This window comes from Onychomys torridus, chromosome 19 (genome assembly GCF_903995425.1).
Source record: "Onychomys torridus chromosome 19, mOncTor1.1, whole genome shotgun sequence".
In the NCBI taxonomy this organism is placed as follows: Eukaryota; Metazoa; Chordata; class Mammalia; order Rodentia; family Cricetidae; genus Onychomys; species Onychomys torridus.
Window position 1 is genome coordinate 16931049 of NC_050461.1, and position 26956 is coordinate 16958004.

Sequence of the window (26956 nt, forward strand, 5' to 3'; positions counted from 1 at the left end):
CAAAACAAAGAAAAAAAATCAAAGGATAAAGAAACAAGCAAAATAACATAAAATTAGACATCTTAAGTTTTCTGCTCTAAATGATACATAAAGTTATTTTTCTGCAAGAAAACTGCTACATTTTAAATATTACAATATTTTTAAAAAGCTTATTTTATGCCATTTGACTCAATAATGTTCCTCATTTTGTTTCTGGACCCAGTCAAGGCAAACAGTCATTATCAGTTCCATTTTGTGAAAATAAAAGCCAAGTCATGGAGGCATTATACACTGCTCACAGCCACAGGGCTAATTAAGAGGAGAGCCAGCTGGGCGGTGGCCGCACACACCTTTAATCCCAGCACTCAGGCGGCAGAGCAAGGTGGATCTCTGTGAGTTCGAGGCCAGCCTGGTCCACAAATCGAGTTCCAGGACAAGCACAAAGCTACACAGAGAAACCCTGTCTTGAAAAAAAAAAAAAAAGAGGAGAGCCAGTCTAAAAACCTGCCTCCAACATGGGATACCTTCCTACAAGTTATTGGTCAGGAAGGTCCTAGACACCCCCCAAATTAACACAGGTGATTGCCATTGCTCTTAACTGTACACCAGAACCAGATAGTAAGATCCTATTGTTGAAGACGCCACACACTTAGGTTAGAGAAATCAAGCTAACACTGACCTAAAAACATCCCTGCTGCTGGCTAGCTTTCATAGTACTCGAAGGTGCTATGCAGGCCACTGGGAAGGTGGAAGCCTTCCATGGTATCTCCCAGGAGGGAACCCTGAATGCTCTAATACTGACCTACATCTAGGCATGCCCACTGATATATCAGTGGCACAAAGGTTATGGGGGTAATCGACTGCTTTCTGATTGGATCTGAGGGCTGCTCCAAAGGAGGGAATTCGTACCTGGTACTGGTCAAAAGCCTGCAGCCCAGGGAGTCTTAGGCCTCTGTGAGGAAACTTCTTCCACTGTCTTGCTAAATAGACATGTTGTCAAACTGCTTCTAAATAAATCTCTATGTTTATGGCCATAGATTATTGCTTCCCTCAACCTTGTCCTGAGAAGTGTCTATATGCAGTGGGCAGCAGGTAATGCAGAGACTTAACTGTCAAAGCATTAAGAATGAGTCATTATTGAATGCTTAGGTCTAATTGGGACATCCACTGCAGCACCTCTAACACACACACACACACACACACACACACACACACACACACAAACACACACACACTTAGGTCAAGGGAACATCAAGAAAGATAGGTAAAAGGAACATACAAGCTGGAGGATGAGGAGTGTTATGAAATGCAGTCTTGTGGACATGGCATGGCCACTTCATTCATGCCGTCACTGAAGCTGTGGTTGACTACACAAGACCAGGCCTTCCAACAAGCAGTACTAACTGGACACAGTAGTTACAGGAGGCAGGGGGGGGGGGGGCATCACAGGGGAAGGAGGATATTTTGGGAAACCTTTGGAGGAGTGGGAAGAGGGAGTTGAAGGGGGATATGATCAAAAAATGTTGTTTACACATACAAATTGTAATAAATAGCAAAAGAATATATGTCCCTATGACTCCAAATTAAATAACATAAAGCCATCAACAACAGATGGCACATATAGGATTCATGGCCTTGCTCAATATTTGCAGCAATGACTTGAAATAAATGCACAGTGCATGTCGGGTGATGGTGGCACACGCCTTTAATCCCAGAACTTAGAAGGAAGAGGCAGGCGGATCTCTGTGAGTTTGAAGCCAGCCTGGTCTACAAAGCGAATTCCAGGAAAGGTGCAAAGCTACACAAAGAAACCCTGTCTTGAATAACAAAATAGATAGATAGATAGATAGATAGATAGATAGATAGATAGATAGATAATTCACAGTGCATGTCCGCATCCCATTATAGATCATATATGATTTTCACTTTCACTAATGGGATTGGATATAGGCTTGAAATTCAAAACCAGCACAATCAAACCAAGAAAAAAGATGGTCATATAATAGAAGCAAACAAAATTTTAAATTCAAATTTAGAAGTCAATTCTACAAACCAACAAACGAAAGACAGCCGGCTTAGCTCTGTGTGCAGAACAAACTGAGGGCTTTTGGTGTGGTGAGCACTGCGAATCTGGATGCTAGTTCCAGCTACAGTGAGAAGATGCATGAAGTAACCATCCTTCTGCACTGCTCAGAACCCAGTCAGAGTACGGTGTGGCATCATGAGGTAACACTTAAGAAAACCTGAAGTAGCTGTAGTGAAATGGCAAATAAGTGACCAAAACAAAGAAAGACCTAGTGATCATATCACTTGAGAATTAGCTACAGATGACTCGGATTCTTCACTAAATATAATGACTCCAATAGTCTATCATGCTGACCTCTACATGGTTGAATGACTATCATGGGAAATGTTTAATGTTAAGGAGGAAGAAGATACAAAGTCAGAAGGGTAAAGTGGAAGGAGGATAGAGGAGGATTTAGAGAAAGAATGGAGGGTAAATTTGATCAGAACATTTTATAGGTACATATAAATCTTTAAAAAATTAAAACCTGCCCTCTGTGACCCACTTCACTGAGTGAGCCTCCCTCTCATAAAGCTTCAACCTTCCAAATCAGCGCTAGAGACCAGCTGGAGACCAGGAATTCAAACACCAGAGCCTAGGGTGAGCATTTCACATTCAAACCACAGTACAAAACAACCTGAAGAAAGAGCAGGAAGCCTCGAATTGATAAAATTAGAAGTGAAAATGAGGACTTTTAAAGGATTACAACAAAACCCAGAGAATCACTAAGAAATAACTTGAAAATTTATGTTCCAAGAAAACTGGGGAAAAAATCTAGAAGTGGGTAAATTCCATTTCTCCACTGACCTGCCAAAATTAAATCGAGGGAATAAAAATGAACAGATGCATCACAAGCAACAGTACTGAAGCAGTAATAAAGAGTCTCCCCAGAGAAAAGCCCAGAATTGAATGGACTCACTGTTGAATTCTTCCAAACTAACGTTCCTCAAGCTATTCCACACAGTGAAAGAGAGAAGATACCAAAAGTGGATAACACATAAAAAAAGAAAACCTTAGACTAATTTCCCTAATGAACGTCGATGCAGAACGTACTTGCAACTTGAACTCAGGAACACATAAATTGATCACACGGCATGGACAAGGTTTCATCACAGAGATGAAGTTTGGTTCAACATATACAAATTAGTCAGTGTGTTACATAATCATCTCCATAGACCCAGGAAAGGATTCATAACAAAGTTCAGTGTGCCTTTACAATAAAATCTCTGAATACAGGGGATATCCCTCAATATAATGAAGTCTATGAGTAACAGACAGAGAACCAACACCATCATTGAGGCAAAACTAAGCATTTGCTCTACATTCAAGAATGAAACAAGGGTATCCATCCATTCTCACTGCTCCTCAAAACAATGGCTTAGCTACTACAAAAAGAGAAGAAAATGTGCTGGTTTGAATTGAGAATGGCCCCTAGGGGCTAACATGCCCCAGTGCCTGGTCTCCTGATGGGTGGAACTATTTGGGCAGGATTAGGAGGTGTGGCTTTGCTCAAGGAGATGAGTCAGGGATGTGGGCTTTGAGATTTCAAAAGCTGTCTCTTTCTCCTTCCTTTCCTTCCTCCCTCCAGACCCCCTCCCCCTCTCTCCCTCTCTCTCCCTCTCTCTCCCTCTCTCTCCCTCTCTCTCCCTCTCTCTCCCTCTCTCTCCCTCTCTCTCCCTCTCTCTCCTTCTCTCTCCCTCTCTCTCTCCCTCTCTCTCATGCTCATGGATCCAAATAAACTCTTGGCTACTTTTCCAGCCCCAAGTGCCTGCCTGTTGCCATGCTTCCTCTGGAACTTTGTTGTCCGACATTGCCCAGGAGAATACTTCCAGGGGTGATGGCCCCTTTAACCTTATTTTTCAATCCATTAGCACTTGTGGCTTTTGTGTACTTGAACGTAGCATGGCAGAAGAATTAAATACTTATATGCATTTATTTTTAACTCATTTAAATACTCCAAATTGACCTGTAGACAGTGAGGAGTGGAGAGTAAGAGTAGACAGAACATTCGAGGTGTTTTCCTATTGGACTTTCTCCTAATTAGCTTCCAAATCACCTTAGCCCTTCAAATGGTTCTGTAAGCTTGTGGATTTCAGTTGCCAAGGCCAATGAATACTGACAATGGAGTCAAAGAGGAAATAAACTGTGCTGGTAAGGGTGCAGCTAGTTAGACCTAGTTCCAACTCCTGAAACTGCAGTCCTTCAGATGAGTTACTACCTTCCTTAGCCTCAGTTTTCTAGGATTTTTAAGATGAATATACTAGTACCTGCCTCCCTTGGATACTGTTAAAACTTAAATGCATCTAATCTGTTACCATGTTAGATTACACAGCTAACTTCATAGCTGCTTCTTTTGGTGTTTCTGTTTGCTTGCTTGTTTGTTTTATTGTTATTCTGGGGGTTATTTAGGTTTGTTTTGGTTGATCTGGTTTTTAAGTTGTGTAGCACGAATCTTAGATGGTCGTATTAATAAAATCAAACCTGAGGCCAGTTATGGGGGGGGAACGTTGGAAGACCAGAGAAGTAGAACAAGCCACAGCTTCCTCACCTTGCTAATTCCTCAGTCGATCCTGTTTCCTCAGATTGGAAGCCTCTGTGTCCTCATTCAGAATGGATCTCAGCTGAACTGCTGCTCAAAAACCTAAAAGCTTAACCAGCCAAATGCTTCTAGTTCCTGGTCTTCATGCCTTATATATCTTTCTGCTTTCTGCCATCACTCCCTGGGATTAAAGGCATGAGTCACCATGCCTGGCTGTTTCAAATGTGGCCTTGAACTCACAGAGATCCAGAGGGATTTCTGCCTCTGAAATGCTAGGATTAAAGGCGAGTGTGCCACCATTTTTCTGGCCTCTGTATCTAGTGGCTGTTCTGTTCTCTGACCCCAGATAAGTTTATTAGGGTGCACAATACTTTGGGGAACACAATACCACCACAGGGTTGTTTTGGGGTTTTGTTGTTGTTGCTTTGTGACAGTTTTCTCTGTGTAACAACAACCCTGGAACTCACTCTGTAGACCAGGCTGGCCTCAAACGCACTGAGATTCACCTGCCTCTGCCTCCCGAGTGCTGGGATTAAAGATGGGTGCCACCACTCTCGGCCCCATTTCACTGTTAATTTAAATATCTTAAACATACTGAGAAAGGTAGGCGAATCACTCTACAGTTTCCTGGAGACCGCTTGCTACAGCACACATGAGCTGGTGTGTGTGCTCACATGTGTGTACATGTAGGTAAATGTGAATTTGCTCATGTGGGGGTTGAAAATTTCAAGTGTCATTCATTCTTCAGGTGCCTTTCAGCTTTGAGATAGAGTTCATGGGTCTGTAACCTGACCAAATAGGTTATACTAGCTGACTAGTGAGTTTCCAGGGACTCACTGGTTTCTGCCTCCTATTATGCCATCATGAGATTACAGATGTCACTAGGCACTAGAGACCCAAACTCAGGTCCTCACAATTTCAAGAAAAGTGTTTTACCAATTGATCAATCTATCCAAACCTGCAATAATTCTTTTTATTTCCTTTGTGTATATGTCTTATGGTGTATATACATGTACATGCTCATGCGCAATTCTGTGTATATGTGGAAGCCAGAAGTCAATTCACTGTGGATTTCCTTCTAGTAACTAGCCAATCTTTAGTTTGGTCAAATTTTCAATGAGGATCAAAATTATAATTTGTTTTTTCTTTTGGTTTGCTTTGGTTTGGCTTGGTGGTGGTCGTGGTATTTTCTGTGTAGCCCTGGCTATTCTGGAACTCACACTGTAGACCAGGCTGGCCTTGAACTCACAGAGATCTGCCAGCCTCTGCCTCCCAAGCGTGTGCCACCATGCCAAGCTAAGATTATAATTTTAATTGGTAGTTGGTAGTTGTGGGATCAAAATTTATATACCCAGAGTTTATCAGTTCTGCTAGACTGGCAGGCAGCAACTCACAGAGATCTTCCTGTCTCTGCCTCCCCACTATTTGGATTGTAAGTGCACCTCAACACCTGCTTTTATGTGGGTCCTCATTATTGTACAGCAAGCATTTTACTAACTGAACTGTCTCCTCTTCCCTGGAACATTCCTTCTCATGGACAGACTGCTGTTATAAATGAGGATATATGCGCTGGGAATACAGCTCAGTGGAGTTGGCCTAGCACACACCACTGGGTTTGATAGCCAGCACTTCATAAAACGAAACCTGGTGATACACATCTGTAAATCCAAGCACTTGGAGGAAGAAGAAAGAAGATCAGGAGTTCAAGGGTATCCTGGACTATATAGAATGGATTTGTGGCCACCCTTGAGTTACATGAAACCTACAAAAAAGAAGAAGAAAAGATATATGTACACGTCAGCACATTACCAAGGATGGCAGGCTCCGTGGTGACTTCCCAGCATTGACATCCTTCCAGATCCATGGCCCAGATCTCATGTGCTTTGGTGAAGTATATCCATGGTCTCTTTGGGTCTGAGGTATCAACAGCCATTGCCCCACCTAACTCGGATTCCATCACATTACAAGAACATTGGCTCATTCCACGCTGGTTTGAGGCCTTGGGTCGTAGAACATGGTGCAAGGTGTGATTGCTAATACTGCAGTAGAACATCTGATGGCCCAGATCTGAAACTTCTGTCCAATACAAGCGGCTATAGGGAAGGGGAAGGGAAAATCCCTTCAATTTAATGAGGAAAGTATGTCACTTCAAATATTAGTTTCTAACGAAGATTAGCCATGTATAATAATAAGAGGACAAATGCAGCCTTGGGAAGAAGCATGTCCAAACAGCAAATAACTTCCTTCTGAGATGGAGGAGGTTACAAGAAGTTCAACTCAGTGTTGCCCAATGGCGGGTTTTTTTGTTTTGTTTTGTTTTGTTTTTCGAGACAGGGTTTCTCTGTGTAGCTTTGCGCCTTTCCTGGAACTTGCTTTGTAGACCAGGCTGGCCTCAAATTCACAGAGATCTGCCTGGCTCTGCCTCCCGAGTGCTGGGATTAAAGGTGTGCGTCACCAACACCGGTGGCGTTTTTAAATAATGTGTTACAGCCAAAGTCCTGGACTCTGGTGACCTTGGACTCCTAGTCTGAGCACCTTTAGTACCCATCAATGGCTGTAAATTCTAAATATGTTTTTACATTTTTCAGTATGCCCTTCTCCACTCTCTTCCTATTTCTGTTTCTTAAGACCAATCAACAACCGAGTTTCAGAACTGTTTATGTCCTTGTTTACGGTACAAAGAAAAACATCCTTTCCGGTCTGGGAAATGGACACTTAGTTGCTGAATGGAGGTCCTAAGACAACATTATAAAGATATGAAATTAACAAGACGGAGGAAGCCGGAAGAGTGTTTGCTGGGCCACAGCTGCTGGCCATCTGTGCTGCCCACCCCATCACGTCTCCATCTACTTCTTGGCTTTACCAACTGCAGCTGTTATAAAATTCACTGATATAAAAATTTGCTATGGCTTTCCTCTGGCAATTAGCCTATCTCTGGGCTAGCCAAATTTTCAACACGTGTTAAGATTTCAATCTTAATTGTTGGTTGTGGGATAAAAGTTTACGTGATAGAATGAACCTGGAGCCTGAATGAGAATTCTATCTCTGAACTTTACTTCTTACACTGACTTTCTAGATTTTGAGTTGCGGGGGCGGGGTCTCGCTAAATCACTGTGGTTGGCCTTCAACCCACAATGTTCCCGCCTCTGATTCCTGAGTAATTGGGATGACATATATGGACCACAAAACCTGGCTCAGAATTAATTATTGTAATTCAATATAGCTCCAACCATGTCATCCAGCACCTGGGAGCTGAGATAGGACCAATAGGATGGAGTTGAGGTCATCAGTGGCTACATGGCCAGCTGGATGTCAGTATGAGTTATATAGCACCCTCTCACAAAACAAAAAATCAAGTTGTCCATGAGGCGTTGAGCATCTTATTTCCCCATTATTAGCTTCTAATATTAAACAAAGATATTATATATATATAAATCACAATAAAGATGCTAGTACCTTAAAAGGGGATATATAGAGAGAGAAATTATTGCTGAATGGCTTTTACAAATCTCCAACTCCCTAGGAGATTTCACCTTGTGTTCAAGATCAACATCAAATAGCTGCGTTCCATCTTGTGATGTTTTCAGTGCAAAGTAGAGGTGCCTTGCAATCCAGTCCACTGCAACAGCTGCAACATTAGGAACCAGTGCATCCTGGAAGAGCTTACCACAGGGGAGAGAGCACAACTAAGAAGAGTGTTGATTCTTTTCCGTTTGGAGACTTCTCTGACCGCTCATATCACTACGCACTGAACGCCTCTGTCACCTCAAGCCTCGATCCTTCCGTACTGTGACACCTATAACTCAAGCCTTCTTCTCACACTGTAAATCCAACCTAGATTATTTTAGCCACTTAGGTTCAGCTCCAATCTGCAGACCAGGGCTAAAACTCCTCATCTTCAGACAAGACGATCTGTGAACTCTGGTCTTTTTCTGCCTGTCCTCTCTTGAGTAAGAGTTGTACTACCTACCATAAAGTGCATCCTCACCACAGGCTTAAAAGCAACAAAGCCAAAGAACTATGTCCAAAGGCTCCAAAACCGTGAGTCAAAACAGACCTTTTCTCTTTTCTCTTTAGGTTGATTCTCTCAGATCCTTGTTCTGACAGACACCACTAACTCTCAGTAGCCTCAGGAGTAAATACGGTACCTTAGTCCAGCAACCAGTTTTGACTGACACATACACAAATCCAGTCTGTATTTATGCGTGGCTAAATGATCACATATTTACTTACTATTTCAATCATTTTAATCATAAAGGCTCACCCACTGGCCAATCATCTTAATTACATCTTTCACATCAAAAGAATCTCAAAGGGAAATACCTTGGAGCTGGAACGATTGTGCAAATTTAGAAGGAACATTGAGTCTCCCTGCACAAAATACCCCATTTCATCATCTGCCGTGTACCCCACTGTGCTGATGTCTCTCTCTGTGGAAAACGTCCACACAACTTGATTTCGATCCATGTCTAGAAACACGATCTTATTGCCAACAAGAGATATGAGATATGGAAATGGTTTGCTTTCTGCAAATGAAAAATCAGTAGACAGTACACATGAGAAACAAGCGTCAGGTCTGAGAGCCCATCCGTGGTGAAATCCATGGGCCACTTCAGACTCGTCTAACGCGCCAGGTACCATGAAGACTCGCAGGCCCTCTGAGATGTGGGAAAACATATACATATTTTCTCTGACCTTACCATTTAATCCAGAATTGCCATTCCTTTTCCTAAACATACCAACAAAAATGTATACTTCCAAATAATTACTTACAGATTTTTACATAACAAATACCTGATGTTTCAGACATCACTGTATCAGAAAATGGCCCTGGCCCTTTGGATGTAAAGACACGAACCTAAAGAATAGGAAGGAACATTTTTAAATGTATGCATAGGTATCCTCCTTAGCAGTAAATTCAGAGACTGATAAATTATGCAGTATTCATTGTACACACCTAATATGCATTATGGATAGTTTAAAATCATTGTTTACATCTAAGTCTATTGAAATAAGTAACTAAAGGGGAAAATATTGACCTGTACCCACAGTTGGTTTTCTGACCTAGAAAAGTATGAAGATAAATCTCTCCATTGCCTGGGAAAGGTCTGGGGACTTATTATGTAACACAGATATGATGAATGTGGGGATTAATTTGATTATGTCGATCATTACCCAATATATGTACAACTAATCACTAATCATCATCACACCTGGAACACAAGCAATCTTTGCTCATCAATTAAATATTTTAAATAAATAAAGGTCTTCAACTATTTCCAAGATCAGGTAGTATAAAATAGTTAACAGATATAAAACTGTACAAATTATGATAAGCTAAATTTACTTTACTTTCTAAAAGGAGGTTCAGAAGGAGAAAACAATCAAGCTTCCTTATGTTTAAAAGTATAAAGAAGTACGCATTTCACATCCCTTCTCTTTGGATCCTCACAGCTACTTAGGAGTAGAAACCGGACCAGAATTATGTGTAAGCTCATCTATGGCACATACACACTGCAGGACAGCATTCCCTCTGAGACTAGTCTATTTTCTCTTTCACTGTGTCATGCTACATCCTAACAGGAAAGTTTTTTATTTAAAAATTTAAATAGATTTTATTGTGTAATACATCATTTCCATTTCCAAACCCTGTATATGTAAAATAGCCTACAAAGGATGATGGCCTCAGCGTACAGGAGCCAAAATGCTCTGTCAGGAAAGCACCAGACTGGTGTTTTGTTTTGTTTGGAGTGTCTGTTTGTTTGGGGTTTTTTGTATTTTTATATGTTTTGTTGTTGTTGTTTTTCTGAGATAGGGTTTCTCTTTGTAGCCCTGGCTGTCCTAGAACTCAATCTGTAGACCAGGCTGGCCTCAAACTCAGAAATCCACATGCCTGTGCCTTCTAAGTGCTGGGATTAAAGGTGTGCACCACCACTGCCCGGCATTTTTAAATTTTATTTATTTCATTTTGTGTGTGTTTTAGTTGTGTGTATGTATATGTGCCATATGCATACGTTGTGCCCTTGGAGATCTGAAGCGGGCATTGGATCTCGTGAAATCACCTTGTGGGTGGTAGGAATTGAATGTGGGGCCTCTGCAAGAGCAACAAATGCTTTTAACTTTGGAGCCATCTCTCCAGTCCCACAACAGATTGTTTTTTTTTATATTTCTAGCGTTAAATGTATTTTTCTATATTACATATTAATGTCTATGTGTACATTTATCAATTCAAGCAGTCTTCACTTCTGAATGAGACTGGGCTACATGTACCCAGATATATCACTTTGTTTGACTCTATACTAACTGAAATTTGAAGCTACATATAAATATTGACAGTCAAAATTAGAATATTTATCTAACTGGAGTATTTACTGGTCTCAACAATTAGAAATTAGTATCATTTTAAATTTTTATGTGCAAATCTTGATTAGTATATATATATATATAGAAAGAGACCTAATAAATTATTAATATAAATATTAAATTTACATTTTAAGAAAGATCCATAAGAAACTAAAACTTCCAAAGTAATCTAAACATTTCTCCCCAGAAGATGTGGAAAATCAACGTAAATATATACTGTTATCAAGAATACAGTAATTGGTGAGGAAATGAAAATTATCAAGCCATCTATTTTAAGTAAAAAAAATTATTTCATAAATTTAAAATATTAGAGTGGCATGGCAATAGATAATTTTCCTGACTCCTCATCTCTTTCTGCTCTATTAGTGGAAAGATAATTATTGTGAGATATCAGCTACGTGGGTCCTCAACTTCTATTTACACATACAGTGCCTAGTCTGGGCATTTGGGTAATTCACAGAGATGTTGCCACATGTTGCAAAGGACCACAACCTTGGGAATTAGCTGACAGATCCAGGGATCGACTGTAATAGTGAGTACAAAATAACTGCTTGTGGAAGGTAGCTGATGAGTGCATGAATACATAATGCTTTACCATAAACAATACTCTATATGCAAGACAATTGTCAAAACATCCTTTACCCAAGCTGTCTGGCCTGTGCCCTTCTGCTGACCACTTGATTGCTCTGGTCACAGAGAAATTAAGTTATTAATGAAGTAGGAATATCTTAACTCGATCTTTTAATTAACCGTCCATTACACTATTAAAATTCACATCCCAGGGCTGGAAGGATAGCTCAGCCATTAAATTCTTGGCTCACAACCAAACTATCAAGATTTATCACCCAGGAGGTGCAGGGACAGCTCAGCAGTCAAGAGCACTTACTGCTCTTTCAAGGGACCTAGATTCAGCTCCCAGGACCCACAATTGGGGCTCACAACTGCCTGTAACTCCCACTCCAGGGATCCAACATCTCTGGCCTCCATGGGCACCCACACATACATGTACATATTCATATGCAGATGTGTGAGAACATAATTCAAAACAATAAAAATAAATAAATTCTAAAAACAAAAACACATATCCCTGTTTCTCTCCTCATACCTGGAAGGCAACAATATACCCAGGACTCATGGCCTTGAGCTGAAAAGACATCACTGGGGGCGTGACACTGACGGAAATCCAGTCTTCAGATGTTTTATTTGCACCATTTTGTTTAGATAAACGATAGGAGATTTCAAATTTGGTTAGCACTCCGTTTTCATGCTTAGGTTTATCCCACCTAAACTCCACCACAACTTCGTTCTTGTTGACATATCTTCCACTCGACAATACAAATATTCTGGGGTTCTCTGGTGCTGATGGAACTGAAAAGTAGATGCACAGACAGGGTGGGATATAGTATAAGTCTGACTTTTACCACCTCTGATCATGGTGTGGACATCTTGGCAAAAAGTATTTCTCATTCTAAACCATCAAAGTACATTACTCTCATTCTTAAGGCTGTTTAGAAGAATTATCCCCAGGTTTATTCAGAAGCTCTTCTGGGTATTTCAGCAAGTCTCCATGATGTCCTTTCAACCCATCCAGTGTCCTCTAACCACTACTCAGCTCATCTTCCTCATCTCTGTGGCCCAGACAAATGAAAGGTGGGCTGGTTGTCCCTAAGAAAATGTAACCTTCACTCTCCTCCTGGTGCAGTGGTTTAGCTGATGTTGGTCATTAAGGAGAGGAGCAATGACTGTAACCGCCCTTCACTCAGTTCAGGAGGTGAAATACAGCATGTAGGGACTTGGTTCTCTTAACGCTAACCCTCAAGGAGGCAGAAAGTGGTGGAGCTGGCTGACAGATATCCCAAGAGTATGGCTTGGGGCATCTCCAGCTATGCTAGAGCTGAACTAAGCCATGCAATCCCAGGTCACGCTATCCTATACATTTCTCTTCTGTCTTGAAAGTCCTCTGCAAGGTCTCAGCCTCACACCGTCCCCATTTCCGGTCCTATTGCTTCCTAATGTTCCTCGCTTACACCTCTACTCCATCTCCAGTCCTTCTTACACTGTACAGCTCTTATGATAGAAAACCTTGTGGTGGTTTGAACAGGAATGGCCCCCATAGGCTCCTACATCTGAATGCTTGGTAGAATTAGGAGCTGTGGCCTTGTTGGAGGAGGTATGTCACTGGGGGGTGGGCTTTGAGGTTTCAAAAGCCTGTGCCAGGCCAAGTGTCTTACTTTCTCCCTGCTGCCTGTGGACCAGGATATAAAACTCTCGGGGGCGGGGGGTGAGGGGCAACACACCTTTAATCCCAGCACTTGTGAACAGAGCCAGGTGGATCTCTGTGAGTTCGAGGCCAGCCTGGTCTACAGAATGAGATCCAGAACAGGCACCAAAACTACATGGAGAAACCCTGTCTCAAAAAAACAAAAATAAATAAATAAATAGATAGATAGATAAATGAAAAATAAATTTTAAAAAACTTCTCAGCTTCAGGGTCACGCCTGTCTGTATGCCACCATACTCCTGCTATAACAATGAACTAACAGTGATGAGGACCTATCTATCTCTTCTTAGTCCATCTCTTAAAATCCAGCCCAAGTTTCTGCACCAAAAGGCCTTGTACCATATCAATTCACGTACATCTCTGTTGTCTAGAAATACTTGCGGTATCTTGACAAAGCTGAAGACTTTATGGCATTATCTGACTGCTATGGTCACACTACTCAATTCAGTCATAGCCTCATTTCTATTATACTAGAAACAAATGTGTTCATTTCCGAACTGTTTTATGGACTCCATCAAAAAAATCTATTCTTATTCCTTACTGAAGACCTGCCCAGGGTTGGAGAGATGGCTCAGCAGTTAAGAACACTGGCTGCGCCGGGCGGTGGTGGCGCACGCCTTTAATCCCAGCACTCGGGAGGCAGAGCCAGGCGGATCTCTGTGAATTCCAGGCCAGCCTGGTCTACAAAGCAAGTTCCAGGAAAGGCGCAAAGCTCCACAGAGAAACCCTATCTCAAAAAACCAAAAAAAAAAAAAAAAAAGCACTGGCTGCTCCTCCAGAGGACCTGGGTTCAATTTCCAGCACCCACATGGCAACTCAAAACTGTCTATAACTCCAGTTCCAGAGTATCTGACACACTCACATAAATAAATATACATGCAGGCAAAACACCAATCAATGCTCATAAAATAAAAATAAATAAATTATTTTTTAAAAAGACCTCCCCAAGTCTAGTATTGAAGTGGTATATAATAAGTGTTTAATAAAAATTGGTGAGCCTGGATAATTGTTTGATATGTTACAAAGATTCTGAGGTATAGGCCAAATCCCATTATTTTCCATAATGCTCCAAATGTCTATCAGATGTTTACCATAGGCCCCTAGGGGATCTCCTGAGGGGTACAGTTGTAATTCATTTCCAGAGAATTGCACCATCAAAGCTGGAAGCCCAAGACAATTTTAGAGTGTACCTGGATCCAAATGTTACCTGAGGCAGAACATGCCCAGGTTCCACTATGTTCCTGCCATGAGCCTCGTGTATAAACATTATTGAATAAATCATACTGTAAGAAGTGCGCTTCTGAGTGAATCTCTGTGTTTCCTAAACTGCCTGCTCTATTGGAAATTTATAGAAGTGAAATTGATACAGTGCTATTATTTACCAATATTTGCAAAAATGACCCAAATGAGATCGCTGAAACTCCGGTAAAAACTCTGGATAGTGTTGTTGCCACTTAGCAATGAGTTCCCCTGAGTCACTCTGGACTTCCTTTCCCACTTCTGTAGCTAGGACTATAACGACCTGTCCTGTACCTCAGATCTGTGTGGGGATCCTGCACAGGTAGATAATAAATGTTTAATATTAAAGTGTGAAGCCTGTGAGCATGTACACCTGTGAGGATAAGCCTGGTGTTCTTTTTCAAATATATTTCCAAGAATCGTGAAATATGGACACCAATTACTCATGCTCAGAACACTGTGTTACCAACATTGTTAATACCTGCTGCTCTGCAGAGCCCAATCACCCAATGAGATATTTCACAGACTTCCTGAAACAAGTTTCTGCCTTTTAAAGATCACTACAGTGGAGCAAAAACAGTTCATAGCTTTTCAAATAGTCATCTTTGGGAATATATTTACAGGCCTATTTTGATGATACTATTCAAATCTTCAAAAATTCATTGAAAGGTTATTCAACCTGTACACATCTATAAAACTGAAAGTTACTTTAACTAGTATTGATTGTCCATCTCAGACCAAGTAAAGTAGGAGTCTGCATCTTATTATTGTTTAAAAACAGATTTTCTTTTACCTGATTCAGGTGCACGAAGTGATAGAGTTGTTTTTTGGCCTTTTCCCCAGTAGGTATATGGAGTGACAGAAAGATTAAATAAGGCGTAGGGTTCCAGTCCTTCCACAGTAAACATAGGTAAAGACTGTTGTTCAATAGCCAGGAACTAAAATATAAGCACAAAACACGTTTAGAGGAAAAATTATTAACTTTTGCACTTATAACTAAATAAAATTTCTGCATTTGGGTTCGCTTCTAAAACCAAGACTTGAAATCTTGAAGTTGCAAACTTTGATAATTGTTTTTGATATGGCTTTGAGATCAACCAGTTAAACTGTAGGCCACACCACAATTAGCACAGAGCAGAAACAGGTGTGAGTGTTCTCCGGCATACGCTTAATAACCAAATGCTATGGAAAAACCATCAAAGACTTGTGTTTGGCTAAGTGTACAAATCACACGAACACACACTGCGGGCATGATGAGGAAGTGCCTTTGGGAAATGGTTTTTGAACCAGCAACATACCTTAGAATGAGCGCTAAATTCCACGCTGTAGAAAACTATGCCCCAGTCCACTGCAGGGGGCTCATTCCACAGGATTTGGAAACTTGAAGTGTGTCCTTCGATCCGAAATGAAGACTCCTGAACAGAATCTGGGATCACCTTGGGAGTAGAGGAAAAGTTTCCTGTGGAATGAGAAAGAAGGAAAAGAAACATTAAGAAAGCTAAGGATAAATTCATGGAAACCCAGCAGAAATTACTAGTAATTAGAATTAAAATGAGGTGTGGTGGTGCACACTTACAATCCCACCAGAAGGTGGCGGCAGAGAGACCAGAAGTTTAAGGGCAGTCTCATCTACAAAATGATTCATAGGTTAATCTTGACTACATGAGAACTTGTCTCCAAACAAACAAATGTCAATTTTTTTCCTTTCCTTTTAAAATATCTTGAAAATTATCTTTAACTTTTGCAGACTGTAAATTTTGCAGGCTGTAAATATATTCCCAAAGATTAAATTTGCTGTAAACAAATTAAAAAACACTATTTTTTTTCTTAAGAAGTATGTTAAAAGAAAGTATCAAAACAACTATTTAGGGCTGGGTGGTGATAGTGCAGGCCTTTAATTCCAGCACTCAGGAGACAGAGGCAGGCAAATCTCTGAGTTAGAGGCCAGCCTGGTGAGTGATTTCCAGGACGGCCAGGGCTAAATAGAGAAAACTTGTCTTGAAAAACCAATATATGTGTATATGTGTTTCACATACACACACATATATAACCAATATATTTGTGTGTGCTTGCATATATGTGTGTGTATATATGAAATACATATATATATGAAATACAAAAGTGAATTGGTGTGGATAAAATGTTGTACCTGGAAGAGGCTTGAGGGATGTCTGTATAATTGTGAACTGATTAAATTTTGCTTGCTCCGAAACAGACACACTGGTTCTCTGACCTATTTCCTGCGCTGTAATAATCCTAAAGCCATTGATCCAGAAGAGTCGACCACTGTAGTACATCAGTGCATTCTGAGAAATTTCAGAAGTACTCCAGGCAGCAAACTCGGTAATAGTAGCATCCCCAGCATTGCTAAAACATAAAGCCAAAGAATGTGCATTGGGAGTTTGGGGAAGTCTGGTAGGTACAAGCAGTCATGAAATTATGTGCTCCTAAATAAGTACATGTATGTCTATGAACATGCAAATAAGAAAAAATATTTGCAACAACAATTTCCAATGTTTTTTCTTTCATATTAAATTGATTTTTTTAATTTTTCTTAAGTTACCAAACTTCAACCAAATTCTCATTAACATAATACAGCAATTGCAAGAGTATACGTCAGTTTGAGGTTTGGACAAATCCTTGTGCTTTGGGGAACACTGATGTCACAGCCTGAATTCTCGCTCACCCCTTCACTAGCAGAGAGCTCCTATCTGGTTTCACCTGTGCTTCCATAACACTCAAAGTTGTGGGAAACCTAGCACCAGGTTCTTCCGGGCCTTACCCAAAAAGCTGCCGCCCAGAAAGGAAGCCACAAAAATGGTATAGATTTGCCATCTGTGCAAAAAGGCTCAAAGAGGGTGTATAGTTGGAGGCAGAAAGACTTGGGGCCGCCAAGGACACACAGTCACACAACACTGGAGATGTGAGTTAGGGTTCTAGCATAATTGTAACTTTAAAAAAAAAGAAAACATGTTTGAGGAGACATGAAAAACAGATAGCCAAAGACCAAAGATTGTATGGACATTTACCTAGGACAGAAGGCTCCGCTTACCCCCAGTATAGAAGCCACAAAACCCCACAATCCACAGAGACACACAATCACTTCGTTATTGGCATAGGTACCATAAACTTTGTCACTGGCCAGGGAAGGTATCCTTCCAGTCTACCTAATAACTTCACTCAGCCTTCTCAACTGAAATCAGTTCACATGAACCATCAAGAAGAGCCTCCATGCCCACCCAATTATGTCCATATCCCTCTGCAGATGAATGCATTTGCTAGCGATATAGATTGATACTTCAGCGATAGGTAGGTCTCCATACCAATAATTTAACTTCTCATTTAACCATCTATAAAATATGAGCATAACAATACCAAAAGTTCCATGTCTAGGTGAAGCCTATCTCCCAACTATAAAATATGAGCATAACAATACCAAAAATCCCATGTCTAGGTGAAGCCTATCTCCTTGCACCAGGGATTTCTCAGGACATAAAAAGACATGTGAAGGATCGTCTTTACCTCCATCCTCGAAGAACCGCTGTGTACAGATGAATACACTGATTGCCCTGCACCAGCCAGTACAGGAGCCCATCACTGAGGTCTAATGTTAGAGCGATAACCTAAACAGAAAATAAGGTCAGAAAATGAGCCAGGCCTGAAGAAACAGTGAGTTGTGGAGTCCTTCCTTAGCACGCTTGAAAACACACGTTCAATCCTCCATGCTGCAAAAATAAAAAGAAAGTGAATCAAACACAGATCCAAAACCTACCTCTGTGAGTCGGTCAGACTCCAACTATAGATTTCTCTTCAAGGATTTTTTCCTTCACAAAATATCAAAATCATGTACCTATAATTTATGGAAATGTGCACAGATTTCCTGAAATTCTTCAAAAAGTAGACATCCCAGTTATTCAATTTTATATGCTTAGCTCTGATGATTATCAAAATGGGGTTTTCAGCTTAGCAGCACCCCAAAACTTTCAAAGAATACAATTCCCAACCCACGCCAGAGATGCTTAGTTTGAAATGGGCTTTGTATGAAGCCTCGCCTAAAACTAGCTGTAACTTTGGCCCTGTAGTCACACAGAGGAATGACTTCTGTTTGCTTAAACCAGTTGTTCTCAGAGAATACTGAACAATAGAGTTTTTGTCCTGGTAATTAGGCTGCACCCTATCATATTATGATCCCTGGGGGTAAAAATGAATCTCCAGGATACTTTAAAACTCCACATATAATTCCAGTGTGCCACCTGGTCACCCAAGGCTGTAAGTCCAGCATTTAGGAAGTGGAGATCTTCATCAGAAGACCAGAAGTTCAAGGCCAGCCTCAGCTACATAGAGAACTGAAGGCTAGCCTAGGCTTTATGAGACTCTACCCAGGCCCAAAAGAATAAATAATGTATTTTCTGTTGACGGAATCCAAAGCATTCTGGCATAGCTTATAAAGATAAATAAAGAGTGTTCATATATTATAATTGGACAATCAAGTATATATAAAGTCTCATTTTCAGGTAAAATTTAAAAACCAACCTTTATGACTCTTTCATTGTCTTCTTATTGAAACCCATATCTTAGTTTCATATCTGTTTGTCTAGGTGGGTCCTGAGGAAAGACTGTTCTAGGAACCAGAGTGTATGAGATACAAGGAGCTTGTTGATGGGACCTTTTCTGTTGTTTGCTGCTTTCTTTGGCTTTATAAACGTTATATATTCTCAAATAGCTGGGAATAATGGAGTTGCATCCAGCGTACCTAGATGTCCAGGGGCGTTGTAAAGGATTAAAGTGGTGACACCATCCTTAACATGCTGCAGCGGTACCGAAGAATGATGAGCGCCAGGTGTGCTGGGACACATCTGGGGACCCAGCACTCCGGAAGTGGAGGTAGGATGACCAGGAGAGAAGGCCTTCCTTCTCAGAAAGGAAATAAAAAGGAGGGAGGGAGGATACAAAGTAGCAAGGATGGGGGGGCAGAAGAAATTGGAAAATAAAAAGGGAAATTATGAGTCACTGAAAATTTTAAAAGAATGCAATAAGAACTCCAAGCATGAAAAACTACATCCTGGCTCTCTCTTGTGAAAGAACTGATGTGCAAAGAACATGGTTAGTGCCGGGCGGTGGTGGCACACACCTTTAATCCCAGCACTCGGGAGGCAGAGCCAAGTGGATCTCTGTGAGTTCAAGGCCAGCCTGGCCTATTGAGCAAGATCCAGGACAGCCAGGCCCACACAGAGAAACCTTGTCTCAAAAAACAAACAAACAAACAAAAACAACCTACTTCCTGGCAGTTTGCCCTACTACAAAGCAACCATCATAAAGTAGTTCACTATAAGACCTTGTACTGGCCGTGCGATCACAGACAGACTCTGTCCTCCAGGGAATTCTATTGATTCCTTCACTAGGTGAAAAGTCCTTTCCAGGTTTTAAAAATTAAATCTTGCTTTTACTTCTTGATGCTTTGAGATATATTGATCTTTTTTTTTCAGTTAACATGAAATCAGGTCAAATTTATTCAGTTATTTATTCTGTCTTGTGTGTGTGGTACATGTATGTGTGCACAGGTATGTGTGTTGGTGAGATGCCAATGTTGGGTGCCTACTTCGGTCTCTCTTCACCTTTTTGTTTTTGTTTGGTTTGGTTTCTCTGCATAGCCCCAGCTGTCCTGGAACACACACTATAAACCAGGCTGGCCTCGAACTCACAGAGGTCTGCCTGCCTCTGCCTCCCAAGTGCTGGGATTAAAGGTGTGTGTCACCACTGCCCGGGGTTTCTCCACCTTAATTTTTCAAACAGGGTCTCTCACTGCACTCAGAGCTCACCCGCTAGCTGTACTGGCTGGCCAACAAGCCCCAGGATCCTCCCGTCTGTGCCCTCCACCAGGGCTGGGGTTACAGCTGCACACCTCCAAGTTCCAGGAAGGGCGTTAAGCTACACAGAGAAACCCTGACTCAAAAAACAAAATAATAATAATAATAATAATAATAATAATAATAATAATTACATCCTAAATTTTAATTTTGTCACCTTTTTTCCAGACAGCCAGGGCTGAGCCTGCAGTACGAGAGAACTTTCTCCATTTAGTCTGGTGCTTTCAACTGAGTAGAGTGTAGTCCAGTACAGATAGCCACCAACTGAATCCACAGCCATATCATTCACCAACAACTTCACGTGAGCCACAATGTCTGTGTGTCCCGTCAACACAGACTGCCTTTGGATCTAGAAAACACGACAGGATTGCCAGACAGTTATTTTCAAATGACATAATTATTTCTGAATGGTGTATTACAATCATTAGTAAGTTCTTTCATTTGTTTATATGTACATTTACTCTTTTAACCGCGAATATTTATCATTGCTGGGTAGTGGACTAAGCCTGGGAAAATAACAAACAGATATGGCACCTGCCTCAAAAGAACTTCCATAGTCTTTTCATGTCTAAGAGAAGTAAACTGAGTTAAAATATCCAGTATTCCTAATTATATATTCAATCAAAATACCCAGGAATGCCTTATCTTTTTTCAGGGTCTCTCTAGATAGCCATGGCTATTCCTAGATCTCAGACCAGACTGCCCTTGAACTCAGAGATCCATCTGCCTCTAGGATGGTGTCTGGGCTGAGATTAAGATATGTACCATCATTCTTAGTGATAGTCTTAGTTTTTGATTGGGAGCTAGGAATGCATCTCAATGAAAGAGCATTGCCCAACATGCATAAGGCTCTTTTCATCCCCATGGCTTACCAAAAAAAAGAGATAGTCTTCTTAAACTGTCTTCATAGAGGATGAGCATTCCCCTTGCTCCTCTTTACTGTTATTTCCCTATTTTTTTATATTAATTTAATTTTAATAGTTCTCATATTTTAATTCTTGCAATTATTAAGTACCTATTACATGCTAGGCACTGTACTTTTTTATTCTTAAAATACTAGTTCCCATTGGTTGGAGAGAGAAATGGCTCCATGTCACGCAAGTCACTGAAGTGGGCGGCCATTGCTTTAGAGCTTCCAGGATGCCAGGCTCTGACTTACCACATACGTCTTCCCCGCCCAGTAGAGAAAGTGACCCAGCCATTCAAAGGCCAAAGCACCAGCTCCTGCGATGCTAGGTATGTGATGATTCTCCGAGATGTCCATCCCACTCAGTGGCCGCACATAAACATTGCCTTTCGTGTCGCTGTAGTAGAGGCTGTTGTTATACCAATCCATATCTCAAAACAAAGACAAACAGACAGCACTTATCTTCATGTGTGAGAACAGAAGCAGGATGAGTCAATCACACTGTTGACATAGCTATTCTGGAGAACTTAAGCGTCTGTCTGATAGGGATTCACAATACGCCCCATGGTTAGGCATGATTGCACATGCCCGGTGGACCTAGTCACTTCAGCCTAGCCATTTCCGGGACAAAACTTCTTGCGTGACCAGGACCCCGTGGCTTTATGAGTTTGCATAAAGTGCACAGTGCAACAATGTGACCTACACACACGCGTGGAATAGCCACATGGGCCTGTGTGCACAGGCGCAGCCCAGCCTTTATAATCCAGAGCCATGTTTCCAACTCCATCTTTATTCACGTGTCTTTTCACTGGCCTGTCACATCTGTCTCTCTTTTCTATCTTAATAAAACTCTTGTTAGTGCATTCTGTCATGTTCTGTGACATTTCCTCATAGGGTAAGAGCACCACCAAATAACTAACACTGTCGAGCATAGTTCAGTAAGGGCTGGTTGTGGTGGTGCAGGTCTTTAATCCCAGGACTTGGGAGGCAGAGGCAGTCTGCACATTTGAGGCCAGCCTGGTCTATATAGTAAGATCTGGGCCAACCAGGCCTTTATAGTGAGACTCTGTCTCACACATACATAATATTCCAGTAAAGTGAGACCCAACTCTCAACCCCTGGACCCAGGAAGCGGAACAGATCTACACAGAGCATCTGCCTGACATTGTCCCAGGGGCTTTGCTACCTAATTGAACTCCTAATACAGTAATGGCAAATAGAATTATCATTTTCTTAGAGTCCATCAGATTGTCTATTCTGTCTGAGGCCTTAAAGTTCAAAGAGAGAGAGAGCCAAGTTTCCAACCAACTCCAGGCCACGCTCTTTCTACCTGTGCCACGCTGGCCTTCTCACCCCAGCTCCCTTGGTGGGCGGAAATGCTGTTGTAGGCTTCAGGACCAAATCGGAATATAAAATGTATTGTCCACAGATCATCTTCAGGCAAGATCACTGCCACACCACTTTAGAAAGAACACTTCTAGCAGTAGTTCCCTATTACAAACCTCACAGTCCTCCTCGTCAACAGTGCTCGCCGATACTCTGTTTAAAACACTGTGCAGCCATCTTCCTGCTTCAGTCTAACGTCAAGGCCACAGTAAACCATCTAAGAAAAGCTGCCTTAGCACAAGACAGGTTGCTATTGAAGGACGATATCCTGAAGTTGATGCAATAAATAACCTCACGTTTTGTGTAATAAATAACATCCCTGCCTAAGAGCAGACAATTTCTTAACAACGGCACTGGCAGAACGTTCCCTTCCTGGTGGCCCCGGCAGCTAGAACTCAGTGCCTTCCTTCTGCTGAGTCACGTGGCCGGGCCACCACATAGGAACCTACACCCGGGTGAGAGAGAGTGTCTACCTGATACATTTCCTACATCAGAAGACAGGAACTCTCCTGGGCCAAAGCTACTGAGTGGTTTGCTCCAAAGCCCATCTTCCTTCACAGCCATGATGAATGGTGGCTCAGTAGCTACATGGTAAAATAGAAAGAAATTAGTAAGAAACCTTATACAAAGCATACTTTTTTTTTTTAAAGGCAATGTCTCACTATGTAGTACTCAATGGCCTAGAACTCTCTATATAGACCAGGCTGGCATCAAACTCATAGAGATCTGCTTGCCTCTGCTTCGCAAGTGCTGGGATTAAAGCCTGGTTGCCAACATGCCCAACTAATGCATATTTTTTTTTAAATAAAATATCAATATTTTGAAAAATATTATTGAGCAATGTAAGCAAGTATATCTGTTTAGTAAACTCGTCTCTCCTGTTCAATGTTCTTCTGAGAACATTTACATTAAAGTGTGAAGAAGGATGCACAGTCACGCTGCTGCTGTAACAGTGTCTAACTGTGCCAAGTCAGACACTCATGGTCTCACGGCAGTCTATCTCAGCAGTTCTCATCCTTCCCAATCCTGTGATCCTTTAATACAGTTTCTCACGTTGTGCTGACTGCCAACCATAAAATTATGTTTGTTGCTCTTTCACAGCTGAAATTTTGCTACTGCTATGAATCATAATGTAAATACCTGATATGTGACCCCTGTGAAAACGTTGTTCAACCCCAAAGGGGTTGTGACCCACAGGTTGAGAACCACTGATCCATCACCACAGCCACCCTCGCTACCCACAGCTACTGTTTGCTAGAATCCTATTCTCAAAACCCAGAAGTCATTGATGTAATGACAATATAAATGATACGATTGCCCTTCAATTTCTTTGAGCCAAGATGGTGAAATTCGCTATAACTCATAGACCCCTCAACCTCTCTCTCCAAGACCTTCAGAGGTGAGGAAAATTATGTCTTAATAAACTAAGAAGAAATCAATGAAGAAGAAAATTATATTTCTTCAAATGTGTCTTGAAGTGTATAAGGTATCAGGTAAGTAACACAAATATCCATGATGATTTATTTGACTGCCTAATCTCAGATTAAAAATTCATCCTCAAGAGGTCAACAGAGCTCATTCTCATCTCTTTAGAACACTGAAGCAAGAACTTGTACAGGACACTCAGGCTAAGGCTTTCCTTTTAGAATTACTCCCCAGACCATATCATATTCTTACCTGGTACCAGGGTGGTGCCCTCTGAAGGGTCTGACCAGGGACCTGGGCCTTTAGGAGAACTTGCTCTCACAGAAACTGAGTATTTTGTAGCACTCTGCAGCTCGGGTACATTAAGCATGGTCCCACTTATGTTAGAGAAAACTTGAGTGACTTTAGGAAGGTCTTGGGTGGAAACTTTCACCTCATAAGTCCAGTTCTGCCAGGCGGAAGGGCCTAAAGGGTTAAATAATGTCATTGACCTAGATGACACCATAGGGAAAGACCAAGGACTCCCCAAAAACTCATCCGTAACCTATCTCAAATGAAGAGTAATTAGCAGTCATGCTTACTCTACTAACAGGGTCAGTGTAATGATAAGGAGGCAGCAGTGTCCATTCCTCCCGTGACACTCACTTAGCACTATTAAAGGAGACTTTATTTCCAACAATAAAGATGTGAGAGTGTACTTTTAAGAACATCTTTTTAGGTGGTTGGGCTGTGGTGACACACACCTTTAATCTCAGCCCTTGGGAAACAGAGACAGGTGGATCGCCATGAGTTTGAGGCCAGCCTGGTCTACAGAGTGAGTTCCAGGACAGGCCCCAAAGCTACACAGAGAAACCCTGTCTCAAAAAGCCAAAAAAAAAAAAAAAAAAACCACATTTAATTGGAATTTCACCATGTAGCCCTCTGAGCTTATGTGCCACCACGCCCAGCTAAGACTGTCAATCTTTCTATGTGGTCGACTCTGTGTCATGTTAGAGGAGTGTTCTCTATAACACTGCCAGATATAACCAGGCTCTTAATAACAATAATAATAATAATAATAATAATAATAATAATAATATCTCCAACATAATTACCAGAAGTCAAATCAACTTGAGGGGGAAAAAGACCTGCCAATTCATTCTCAATGTGTATGCGAGACAGCGGGTGGGGAAGGTATCCTCATGTAGCCTAGGCTAGCCTCAACTCCTTACATAGCTGAGGATGACCTTGAACTTCTAATCCTCCTACCTCTACCTCTTGAGTGCTGAGATTACTGGTGGGCAACACCATGTCAACTTAGGCATTGCTGGAGATTGAACTCAGGACTTGGTGCACGGTAGGCAAGCACTCCATCAACTAAGCTGCATCCCCAGCCCTCAGTCTCAATTATTCTTTGAGATATGTAGCAAATAAGCACAAACAGCTTGTCATAAAGTAAAAATTGTCCAAGTTTACTGAATATTGCTGCCTGATGATTGGATCAGCGACTAGCCAAAAGTGGTCCATGGGGCAAAACTGCTCATCGCCTATTTCTGTTAGAAAAGTTGTACTAACACACAGCTTCCACTATCCATTTATGTCTGGTCTACAGCTGCTTTCACAGCAACTCAAGAGTTAAGCTGCTGGGACAGGGAACCTCTGTCCACAGACTGAAATCCTTTACCCTTCTTTTATTAAAAAGCTCCGGAGCCCATGTGCTTCCTACCACATGCATTCTGTCTATCCAGAGATGAAGAGTCGAGTTCAGAAAGCTTCAGGGAATTGCTAAAATTCTTGCAAGCCCCTCATCCCAATGGGTTAACCCCCTGGCTAGCTGCCATTACAACTAGAAAGCCAGTATATCTCATAATAGATGTCCAAAAATGACTGGGCTATTCTGTTGGGATCTATCCATGGAATATAAAGACCCTCCTACTGCAAAGCTGGTAGTAAATGCAAGACAAATGTAAAAACACTACTTGAACTAAGTAGTTGCCCCTGGCTGAAGACTAGATGCAGGCTCTCAAAACTGAATCTCTATGCTGATCAGTTGAAGCCTCTCTTCCTTCCAAGTGGCCAGTATTCACCCTGAACATGGCACACTTACTGGCTCCTATGGCGAGAGCAGGAGGCTTCCACTGAACGAGGGCCTCTCGAGAACCAAACAGCACCGACAGTTCCTGTGGATGGTCTGGCAGAGGGTACGACTGGATGGATGAGCCAGAGATGACCAAGTTGCCAAACCCAAATTCTTCTATGTGACTCAGGTCACATCCCACGATGAACTCATTGAAGGACAGAGAGTCCTGCTGGAAAATGGCCTTGCCGTTTGTGATGAGGAAGTCATTGTTTTCACAAGCAAAGCTCCACACCTCCTTCAGGGGGACCCAAGGCAGCACCCGATGGAAAGCCGAGCCGTCCAGAAATGTGGACATGAAGACTTGCATGGTGTCGTTGAAGTAAATGATTCGCTTGGACTGCGGCTTCACCGCGAAGTCCTTTAACGTGCTGCTCTCCACGATGCGCACAGCTTCTGTGTGCCTGCCTGTCGGCAAAGGGAGATTGATTCTGTAAATGCCGTCTCTCAGGAGATAGAAGACATACCTGATGGGACAAAAGAAGGCTGGTGTGATTCAGCGCAAGGGTGCCTGTGGAACCTACTGGGCTAATCACTTCAGCCTGTTACACACTCAGTACCATGTATCCCAGGACTTCCCGAAGTGTAAAACAATAGAGGTTGTAGCTGAAGACCATAGAGTAAGAGCTAGACAATGGTAGGCCTAAACTAATGGCCAAGCAGTTTAAATAATATAAATGTCTATATGTTTATTTTATAAGTGGGTTGTCGGACTGACAGGGCTTGGCGGGGCCTGGAGAGAAGGTCTCCAGCTACAAAAGGTCCAAGCTGGCACTGTGCCTTGCTGAT

The 26956-nt window shown here is 41.7% G+C and overlaps 1 protein-coding gene across 3 annotated transcripts in view; it reads right to left on the minus strand.

Annotated features, from left to right (window-relative positions):
- The window catches only part of Ros1 (ROS proto-oncogene 1, receptor tyrosine kinase), a 119212-nt gene that overhangs the window by 51970 nt on the left and 40286 nt on the right, over positions 1–26956 (minus strand). The window contains exons 12-27 of one of the 3 annotated variants that reach the window (XM_036169097.1): positions 26138–26634; positions 25096–25130; positions 24304–24523; positions 23100–23210; positions 21493–21671; positions 20491–20682; positions 17989–18089; positions 16616–16833; positions 15765–15925; positions 15260–15404; positions 12052–12314; positions 9378–9441; positions 8907–9109; positions 8040–8245; positions 6393–6676; positions 6034–6036 (exon numbers count right to left, since the gene is read on the minus strand). In XM_036169097.1, coding sequence (XP_036024990.1) covers positions 6034–6036; positions 6393–6676; positions 8040–8245; positions 8907–9109; positions 9378–9441; positions 12052–12314; positions 15260–15404; positions 15765–15925; positions 16616–16833; positions 17989–18089; positions 20491–20682; positions 21493–21671; positions 23100–23210; positions 24304–24523; positions 25096–25130; positions 26138–26634 — 2882 coding nt within the window. The remainder of the gene's footprint in view (positions 1–6033; positions 6037–6392; positions 6677–8039; positions 8246–8906; positions 9110–9377; positions 9442–12051; positions 12315–15259; positions 15405–15764; positions 15926–16615; positions 16834–17988; positions 18090–20490; positions 20683–21492; positions 21672–23099; positions 23211–24303; positions 24524–25095; positions 25131–26137; positions 26635–26956) is intronic. The other 2 variants (XM_036169098.1, XM_036169099.1) reach the window with 2 other exon arrangements.